This window comes from Humulus lupulus, chromosome 8 (assembly GCF_963169125.1).
Source record: "Humulus lupulus chromosome 8, drHumLupu1.1, whole genome shotgun sequence".
NCBI lineage: Eukaryota > Viridiplantae > Streptophyta > Magnoliopsida > Rosales > Cannabaceae > Humulus > Humulus lupulus.
This window is the reverse complement of record NC_084800.1, coordinates 63,319,483-63,329,960: the sequence shown is the minus strand read 5'-3', so window position 1 is coordinate 63,329,960 and position 10,478 is coordinate 63,319,483. Positions and strand designations below refer to the sequence as shown.

General features: G+C 33.6%; 2 protein-coding genes across 2 annotated transcripts; one reads left to right on the top strand and one right to left on the bottom strand.

The window, feature by feature from the left end:
- The first annotated feature begins 2,528 nt into the window (after positions 1-2,528).
- Positions 2,529-5,821, top strand: LOC133797521 (pentatricopeptide repeat-containing protein At4g01030, mitochondrial). Its single transcript, XM_062235445.1, has one exon. The coding sequence runs from the start codon at positions 2,543-2,545 to the stop codon at positions 5,351-5,353; it is 2,811 nt and encodes a 936-aa protein (XP_062091429.1). The 5' UTR covers positions 2,529-2,542; the 3' UTR covers positions 5,354-5,821.
- Positions 5,822-6,036: 215 nt separating this feature from the next.
- LOC133797522 (abscisic acid receptor PYL9) lies at positions 6,037-8,417 on the bottom strand. Its single transcript, XM_062235446.1, has 3 exons — positions 8,163-8,417; positions 7,376-7,591; positions 6,037-6,818 (listed from the first exon to the last, which is right to left on the bottom strand). The coding sequence occupies exons 1-3, from the start codon at positions 8,286-8,288 to the stop codon at positions 6,603-6,605; spliced, it is 558 nt and encodes a 185-aa protein (XP_062091430.1). The 5' UTR covers positions 8,289-8,417; the 3' UTR covers positions 6,037-6,602.
- Between the last annotated feature and the right edge of the window lie 2,061 nt (positions 8,418-10,478).

Genomic DNA, 10,478 nt, shown 5'->3' with positions numbered 1-10,478 from the left:
CAACCTCACCTTGGACAACATTGAGGGAACCTCACCTTGGACAACATTGAGGGAACCTCACCTTGGACAACATTGAGGCAACCTCACCTTGGACAACATTGAGGCAACCTCCTTTAGCATCTCCCAAACATGTCCGATCGAACATTGTATAGACTTTCCTTATGAAAGTCTAAGTCTCCATTCTCTTGCATGAGACTCCTCCTCCTTAGCTATTTACCTTGGACACGTTCGAGCCAACACTTAGAAAACCTTGGGAGGCTTACCTCCTACACACCCTTGGGGTCTCCTAGGACCACACCCTCCTTGGGGTCTCCTAGGACCATTCCCCTTAACTCTCCTAGAATGCACCTTCCTATTTTTTGGGTATAACACACTCTATAAATAGCGTGGAACAATTCATTTGTGGAGACTGAGAAATTTGTATGGGGAAGACTCTGTAAAATTGCTTCCAGAAAAGCTTTGAGAGAATTCCAAAAATTGAATAACACCGACTCATGGACTAGGCAGATTTTAACTACTGAACCACATAAAAATCGTCTCTTATTGTTTGTCTCCTTTGATATTTTGTTTAATTGTTCTTCATTTTTAAGTTGACAAAAAATAGCGTCAACAATAACATTATCATAACTCATACATAACATTTAGAAAAACATTCATAATAATTGTGAGGTTTGTCCATTTGGTTCATGCAACTTTTAGGTTTGTGGGACTTGTTCTTCTTTAATCTCGTGGAACTTATGATAAGAGTCATTTTTCTAACATAATCATAATACATAAGTTAAAAATATAATGCATAATAACTATAGGACCTGTCCCCTGGTGGCCTTCCCCCAAGCGACATCTATTAGGCCATCACCAATCGAACGGGAATACGGCATTATATGTCGTGAACAGTAGATATATAACTCCAACCCAACTTCAAATATACCCTCATTTAGCCGTTTATGAATAGTGCCACGGCATATATGCTGTGCACTGTTCACACGGCAAAAGGTTTTTTTTTTCTTATATATATTTTATATTTTTTTTAAAAGATAAATATATTTATATTATATATATAAATATATGAGTATTATTTGGGTCTATATTTTATGTTGAGTTTTTTAATTTATAAATACACATAATTTAATTTTCTAAATAAAATTTCAAATATTTCATAATTAATTTTTTATATAATTTATTTTAATTTGTATATGAAAATTCTTACTCTATACTATAAGAAAATAATTTATTTCATGTAATTAATAATGACATTTTTACTTAATTGATTAATTAAATAAATAAACGATAAAATAATATAATAATAAAAAGAATATTCTATTTTATTAAAAAATAATATAATAATAAAGAATATATTTTTTGGTGTAATTTTTAGTATTGTGATTGTAATAGAAAAAAAATATGGTGATAAGATTCTTTAGTGTTGGTGTTGGTGGAACACCATATATGTAATAATGGGTTCGAGATAGCCTTGGCACATCTGTCCTGCTGTTGCGTTGGTATGTATTACGATTATTTAAGATAGTAGATCCAGGGTTTGCTTTTAAGTTGTTACTTGATCAATATTAATAAATGTATACAATTAATATTTTAAAAATTGAAAGGATTTAAAAGAAAAATGAAAAAAAAATCCGCATTGGATTTATTAAGCACAGCCAAATGCTAAAATTTTTATGTTTCCTTTATATTATATTTGTATTATCTTTTTTTTTTGTTATTAATATAAAAATATATTTTTTATTTTATTTATTTATATATTGATACAAATAAAATAATATTTCTGATACATTGCGAAAATATTTCAATTCAAAACTAGATATATAGCTAGAATACAGATAATCACTGTGACTCAAAATAACACAATATAGTGCTACAAAAAATAATGACACAATATAGCCTAACTGACAAGGCTAGAACATGAACATATTAATATTAATTCAAATAATGGAGTGAAAACGTAGAGATTCGAACTCTCACAAAAAGAGTCACAAAAACTTTTTACTTGTGTTATTAGCTAGAGCCTAGACCATAGTATAAAATACTGTAAATAAATAAATAATAAAATTAATCGGTAAATATAAATTTTTTTTTTATCATTTTGTAAAATAATGATAAAATTACTTTACTAAGAAAAAAATCAATTAATAATAACAATGAACATTATCTTCCAAAAATTAACAATATTAGCATTCAAAACATGCACACAAATAATATACTTACCACCAATTACCTTTATCAAGAATGAAACTTGCTTTTTTTAAAAACATACATTTAAAGAGTTCATGATTGTTGTACGGTCTCATGTACAAGTTACCGAGTGACATTGTCTATCCAAAAACATAAATGACTTTCATTAGCATTTTGTACTTTTGTGATTTAGCATAATAACTCTTGGTTTAGGATACACCTTACCTTATCCACAAGATCCCAAAGCTCCAAACTTTTTCCGAAGTTACAGTACAATGAGATATATGCCCTTTATTTTTAACTGTCATCTTGGAGCCAAACCACCTCGTCCTTGCTGGGAAACTATCAAGCCTCCATGGATAAATTGGCCTCATTTCACAACCTTAACCCACTTTTCCTACAAAACCCACACGTCTCTAAGCCACCCAGAAGCTACACACTCAATTTTCTCTGTGTTAGAGTCAGAGGCACCACTTATGAGACCCCTCTTTCTTTTTCCTCTCCTCCATCTCCACTGGCTAATCTTCACTTTTTGGATGAAGTGGGAAAGCTCAAAACTCTAAGTTCAGTGAAAGTATTACATGCCCAGATGATAAAAATGTTAAAAAAGGAGAATTTGGACACTGAGGTAAAAAGCTTGATCACCTCTTACTTGGAATTCGGTGATTTCAAGTCCGCAACCATGGTATTTTTAATGGGTTGTCCACGAAATTATCTTATGTGGAGGTCTTTCTTAGAGGAGCTTAGGAGCTTTGGGGGTAGTCCGGTTGAAATTCTTCAGGCTTTTAGTGAGTTGCACTGTGAGGGTGTTACCTTTGATAGTGAAGTTCTTACTATAATTTTGAAGCTTTGCGCATGTTTGAAGGATTCATGGCTTGGTATGGCAATGCATTGTTTTTTGATCAAAAGTGGTTTTGATGCGGATGTGTATTTGAAGTCTGCATTAATCAGTTTCTATGGGACGTGTTGGGGCATTGAAAGTGCCAAGCAAGTGTTTTGCGAAATGTCTGATCGAGAAGGAATCTTATGGAATGAGATGATCTTGCTGAATTTGAAGAACGAGAGATGGTTAAAGGCTTTAAAACTATTTAGGGGTATGCAATTTTCATTTCTAAAAACAAATAGTAGTACAACTTTAAAAGTACTACGTGCTTGTGGAAAGATTGGAGCTCTCGAGGAAGGAAAGCAGATTCATGGTTACATTTTACGGCGGGCATTAGAATCTAATTTATCAATGTGTGATTCGCTGATTACCATGTACTCCAGAAATAACAGAATTAAACTAGCAAGAACTGTCTTTGATTCGATGAAAGATTATACTTTATCTTCATGGAACTCAATCATCTCCTCCTACGCTTCATATGGTTGTTTTAGTGATGCTTGGCATCTTCTAAACGAAATGGAAAGGTACAATATGAAGCCAGACATCGTGACTTGGAATTGTCTTTTGTCAGGTCACTCTCTTCATGGCTCATACGAAGTAGTTTTCACCATCTTGCGGAGAATGCAAAGTGTGGGTTTCAAGCCAAATTCAAGCTCCATCACTAGTGTTCTTCAATCAGTTATTGAATCGGGTTCCTTGAAATTTGGGAAAGAAATCCATGGATTTGTGATCAGAAATGGACTTCACAATGATGTATATGTAGGAACTTCTTTGCTGGACATGTATATTAAGAGTGATAGCTTAAGTCGTGCTCAGGCCGTTTTTAGTGCTATGAAGAAGAGAACCATATTTTCTTGGAATGCAATGAATACAGGGTATTCTTACAAGGGTCTTTTTGAAGAGGCTGAAGGACTCTTGAATTGCATGGTTCAGGAAGGAGTCAAACCCGACCTGGTAACATGGAATGGTCTTTGTTCAGGATATTCATTATGGGGCCGCAAAAAGGAAGCTAGAGCTGTAATAGATCGGATCAAGAGTTCAGGATTAACACCAAATGTGGTTTCATGGACTGCTCTGATATCAGGTTGTTCACAAAATGACAACCATACGGATGCTCTAAAATATTTTATTGAAATGAAAGAGGAAGGTATCAAGCCTAATTCAGCTACCATATCCATCTTACTTCGAGTTTGTGCAGGCCTGTCTTTGTTACATAAGGGTAAAGAGATACACTCACTCAGCATACGAACTGACTTTATAGAAGATGTGTTTGTAGCCACAGCTCTTATAGACATGTACTCTAAGGCAGGTAACTTGGGAAGTGCCCTCCGGGTTTTCAGGAAAATTCAAAAGAAGACATTAGCCTCCTGGAATTGCATGATCATGGGATTTTCCATCCACGGTTTTGGTAAAGAGGCCATTTCTCTCTTTGATGAAATGTGCAATGCAGGTGTCCAGCCTGATGCTATAACCTTCACAGCTCTCCTCTCTGGCTGCAAGAATTCTGGTTTGGTTAAAGAGGGATGGAAACTTTTTGATAGTATGAGCCAAGATTATAACATCGACCCAACGATTGAGCATTGCTGTTGCTTGGTAGATCTTCTTGGAAGAGTTGGCTATATTGATGAAGCTTGGGATTTTATCGAAACAATGCCAATGACACCAGATGCTTCCATTTGGGGAGTTTTTCTTGCATCTTGCCGAACCCATGGAAACTTAGAGTTTGCTGAGATTGCAGCCAAAAATCTTTTCAAGATAGAACCCTATAACTCTGCCAATTATGTCTTGATGATGAACTTGTATGCAATGTCAAACAGATGGGAAGATGTGGAGCGTGTTAAAAACTTGATGAGTAAAAGAGGAGTGAAAATCAGCCAGGTCTGGAGCTGGATACAAATTGATCACACCATTCATATGTTCTCTGCAGAAGGAAAACCCCATCCAGACGCTGGGAAAGTATACTTCGAGCTATATCAGTTGGTTTCTGAAATGAAGAAATTGGGTTATGTCCCTGATATCAACTGCATACACCAGAAACTAGAGAAGGAAAAGAAGGAGAAGATGCTACTGAGTCACACAGAGAAGTTGGCCATAACTTATGGACTGATGAAGACAAAAGGTGGAGCACCTATAAGAGTTATTAAGAATACTCGAGTTTGCAATGATTGTCATGAAGCAGCAAAATACATGTCTTTGATACGAAACCGTGAGATTTTCCTTAGAGATGGCCTTCGCTTTCACCATATAAAGGAAGGAAAGTGCACCTGCAATGATTGCTGGTAGAAGTGCTCCACTATGCTAATGGCCTTCTTGTAAAGACTACACTATGAAGAACTAAATTGTTGGCTCAAAACACTTTCACATGATCCAACACACTAATCAGAATAAGCTACAGCTAATCAACAAATACTAGTATGCTAACTCACGCATCTGGTCCAGTCAACGTGTATAGCTTCATCGAATATAACACCTTCGTTTGATTTATCACATGGAGAAGGGACTTGGAAAGATGCATCTAGTTTAGGATACAGCTAGAACAAGCTAGAGCCACTAACGTTCAAGGAGAAGGTTCAGACTCAATTTCTTGAGATAGAATAGACAGAAGGGTATGCATATTCCAATATTGAGCCATTCAACTAGATTTTGGTCCTATATCAAGATTGTACCTGTTGTTTCATTTTCATCTTATCCTTTTGAATACTTTTAATATGTTCGGTTTTTTTCCCATCGTAGTCAACTTGTTCAATCCTACACGCGGCATTTGCTGAGTCCAGCTGGACAAACAAATTGTGCAAATACAATGTTTATACTACCCCAATTCAAACTTCTCCAGTGCTATTATTAGGCAAATAATGGAGCTGTCACCACTAGAAAAGCCTAGTGGAAAAGTAATATGCAACACTAAAATGAATGAACAGAAAAAACCCATTCAACAAGTACAAGCACCTTCTAGAACCATCACAATCTCGCAACAAAATTAGAATTTTCATATTTCAGTGAAACGCCCCTTTAAAAGGAAAGATTCATAAGAGATCCAACAAACGAACGGTGGAACAAAATTAAAGCAATTACAATAATTTATTAAGAGTATAGTATATACAAAACAAACAACACATAACAGAAGTGGCTTCTCCAAGTGAATTTCTCCGGCAACCTACAAGATGAAAACCCCAGTGTTCCTAGGTACCATATAGTTCCAACACTATTTACAGATCAAAAGCCATAGCAAGGTTGGTAGCACCAAGCACAATTAAGTCACAAGAAATCCATATTTCCATTTCTCGGATCGCCTATTTGAACAAAAGCTCATCCATCTGATACTCAAAGATGTAAACCCAGCAGCACTTTTTCACAGTGAGGAAGACAACGCCAGAGCAGATGGGAATGGAAAGAGAGTTGAAGGATCTCCACAAGAGAAATATAAAATCCAGCAGTATAGCCAAAACTCCAAAATTTTGGAGGGACGTCCTACCTATCTGAGATCAAAAAGCCTAGCTGTAGTCATGAGCTCCTGTGCCCACCCCTGTATCCACTATTGGTTGATAGGTTCGGTTTGATCCTGAATAGCCATCCTCTCAGAGACATCAGCCAACGATTTAAGGTTGCACCTGATCAAGGCCTCAACAAAGAAACATGTCTCGTCCTTGGTGTTTCCTTCAGGGACGTCCACAACAAAGGATTCTACAACCAATGTTCCTGGCCTCCCTTCAATAACCTCAGGATGAACAGTTACAATTGAAGAGTAATTCTGCAATATGTGGCAAAACATGGTCAGAAGACCTTCATACAGAATATTTATGCGAAATATATTGAACATTTTTTGTGGGGACATCAGTAAATTTCATATTCTATCAAACAACTCGAAGAAACAGTGCAAATAATGACAGCTATTAACGGTCCTTGGTTTGTGTCTAGCCTTTAAAGATCATTCATGAAAAGCATGATCAGGACTACAAATTTAGGCCCCATCAACGAATGGATGAGTGCCCATGATTATGATCACAGACTACAGCCTCAAATACTCGTTAAGAGGCTCCAACATCAATGACTTCCTTTTTACCTTGATATTAAACCAGTTTTCTTGCACTGCATATCAATTATATACCTATGCATGTCAAAAAGCATGAGTGCAATACTACTTCAGTAATAAATTATCCCCTCCCTTCTGAAATACCTTAATTTGTAAGTTGCAAAACAATCCCCCATGTGGACACCACTAGAAAAGTGTAGGTCACATTTATACAAGAAAAAAAGTGAAGAAAGGTTGAAGTGACAAGTAGAGAATAAGAAGAAAAAAGTCTATACCCTTAGCCTGTGATCACCACCAACAATCTTGATGCCGAGAATGTGCTGCTCATCGTCAAGTAGCTCCAACCTTTCGGTGCTTATTGTAGCAGGAAGCCCAGATTTAACATTCACCTCTCTAACACTTCCAATACCCGGGTCCCCCTTCATGATGCATCTACTAACAAACGGCTTGTACTTCTGGGGTTGATCAAATCTCCTAACAAGCGACCATACCTGATATGAGAAAAGGCAACCATTAGATCTCAGCCACAACAATTTCAATTCTTTGTTTGTTTCATTGCGAGAAATAGTAACAAATTAATTTAAATAAACTCTTTTGTTTTCCTTCTGATCACACATAAAAGGTGTGTTATACTTGGGAAAAAAAACTCTTACTTGTTTCCAACTCTTTCAAGGTCTTCCCACTTCAAGATAAAAAAAAAATAAACCAAAAAAGGAAAAATAGTCATTACTTAACAACTAAGAAAGCATTTTGAGAAAGCCCCAAAGATCGAATACCCGAATAATTCCCAAAACTCATACTTACAGATCTAGAATAAACCAAAAGTAAGAAAACCCAGTTAGAAAATGGGAAGAAATGTTTGAAAACCACACTAAATCGAGCAGAATTGCCAGATCTTCAAACACTGATCAAAGTCAAATACGAGGGGAAAACCCCCCTTTTTCAAATCCCCCAAAACAGAAAGCAATCAGATGATTCGACCTATCCTAGTACGCGAAAAGCCAAAAAACAATCGAAAGAAAAATCATAGACCGAGCGATCGTACGGTTCAGAGAAACGTACGAGTTGAACAGGAGCTTTGATGTGCTTGACCAGAGCAGATGTACACTGGTTTTCTCTGGGCTGATGCTTGTGGTGCCTACGTATGTACTGAACCTCCATTGCTCTGTATGAATCACCAAGGTCCATTTTTTTTTCTCTTAGTCTCTCTCTAGACCTAGAGCCCGCTTTCTCTCTCTAAAAAAAACTGAGGATCAGAACAGTTGAGCCAGAGAATTCCAGAGACGAGAGATAAGGCCTTTGTTCCTCATTTCAGCGAAACTCTTTGCTTTTATGAGATAATAATAACAATAAAAAAATATTGGATAAATATAATTAAAAATAAAAATAAAGCTTAGCTTGGCAGGCTATCCAAACTTTATGTACACCGACAATGTAAGTTTTTTTTTTTTTTTTTTTAATTTACTCGTTTCGTAGTGTATGGTTTTGCAAAGTATTCATCTGTATTCGATAATGTTGACACTGAGTATTTTAAAAATATAAATATTTGGTATTTTAAAATTTTGTAATTTGATTAAATTAATAAAATTTTATTAATTAAATTTGAGTTTAGGGTATTAAATATGTATAATTTTAAAATATAAAGTACTAAATATATATAATTTTAAAATACAATATACTAAATATGTACGATTTCAAAATATAAAATATCAAATAAATATTATTTATAAACTCAAGATACTAAAATAATACTTTATAAAAATACATGATACGAAATAATTACCTACTTTTTTTTTTATTTTTTAGCTGCGAAATTTTTTATTATATTTTTATTTAATAATAATTTTACGCGTTGAAACTCTGAACCCCATTTCTATGCATTTATCAATAAAATATAATATTTCACCACTAACTTAATAGTACCCACTTGTTATTTTGATTAATTATTAATAAGTTATTTTATTTTTTTAGCAAGTCAATTCTTTCTGTTAACCGAAGTTAAAATTTTAGGAAAATTGTAAAGCACTCTATTTTTGGGTGTTTTGATATACCCTCTCATCTTTCTTTATGATATCTTCGTGATTTTTGGAGTAATTTTTTGTTATGTTTGTATATATTATATCTATTTTGAATATTTTGTAAATTTTGTAAATTTTAAAAAAAAATTAAATAATTTACAATATTAAAAATATGTTTAAAATATTTTATTACATGTGCATATTTTTAATTATGTTTTCATAAATTATTCAAAAAAATTTACAAATTTATAAAATACTTTTAATAACTATAATATACACTATAATTAAAAAAAATTATACTGAAAATTATTCGGTTAGCGAAAATAAGAAAAAGATGAACCTTACACTCAAAAGTGAGAGTTACACTGGAAAAGCACCCAAAATTTTATTATTTTTTAATTTTTACTATCATTTCTAAAGCTATTTTATTTTTATTAAATTGCATTTTTTTCCTAATTAATTTATACTACTTATTTTCTAGAAAATTAAAATTCAATATGTTAATTATAAAATATCGGATTATAATAATTAGCCAAAATTATTATTTTTGTTGGGTAAGAAATTAACCAGAATTAATATAATGTGAAATGCCGATAAAAATATATTAAACGAGCTTATCATCTTCCTCCTTCTTCTTTTATCAACGACTTTTTTTTTTTTTGGTTTTGTTACGATTACGAGTTGGTTATTATATTTTTGTCACGGGCCTTCTACACCGTTGCCTTTGGAGCCCTTTAGAGCCTAGGGCTGGTGGTGCTTTTTTTGGGAGGGGCATAGTGGATTGTGTGAGTGGATTTCTTTGTTGAGTCAAATTTTGGTGAATTGCATGCAACTTGCTAGTTATTTTATTTAAAAAATAATAGCTAGTTGCTACCATGATTTTCAATAAAAATAAATAAATATTCATAATAATAATAAATAAATAAATAAAAGTTGGTTTGAGTATTTATTGTCCGTCTTTAATTATATATTAATTATTTTCGTTTGTTATTGGTTAATATAGATAGCATGACGAAGTTGTCCTCCGAAATAATCTCTTTTTAGTAATATTAGAAAAAAAATATTATAGTTTATATCAAAATAGGAAGATTTGGATATTATGTGGCATATTTCCTTGGAAATTTCACTTTCTGCAATAAATATTGGTGTTATGGAATTGAATGCCACGAACTATTGGTATTGGTCAGAAATTTAGGTCTTTATTTTATTTTAGGGAAATTTTAATATGTATGCTTGATAAGAGTTATAATTACAAAAAAAATACTAGGCATATTAAAATTTACAAAATAATGCTAATTTTTTGCACATTACCCAAAATGCCCTTTTCACTTCTTCCTCATTCTCATTTCTCTCTTCTCTC

Excerpts from the sequence above, each read along its gene's own strand:
- LOC133797521 (XM_062235445.1), top strand. The coding sequence starts at position 2,543 with ATGGATAAATTGGCCTCATTTCACAACCTTAACCCACTTTTCCTACAA.
- LOC133797522 (XM_062235446.1), bottom strand. The coding sequence starts at position 8,288 with ATGGACCTTGGTGATTCATACAGAGCAATGGAGGTTCAGTACATACGT. Across the intron at positions 7,592-8,162 it reads TCAAAGCTCCTGTTCAACTC|GTATGGTCGCTTGTTAGGAG; the intron begins GTACGTTTCTCT and ends TTCTCATATCAG. Across the intron at positions 6,819-7,375 it reads GTGGTGATCACAGGCTAAGG|AATTACTCTTCAATTGTAAC; the intron begins GTATAGACTTTT and ends CACATATTGCAG.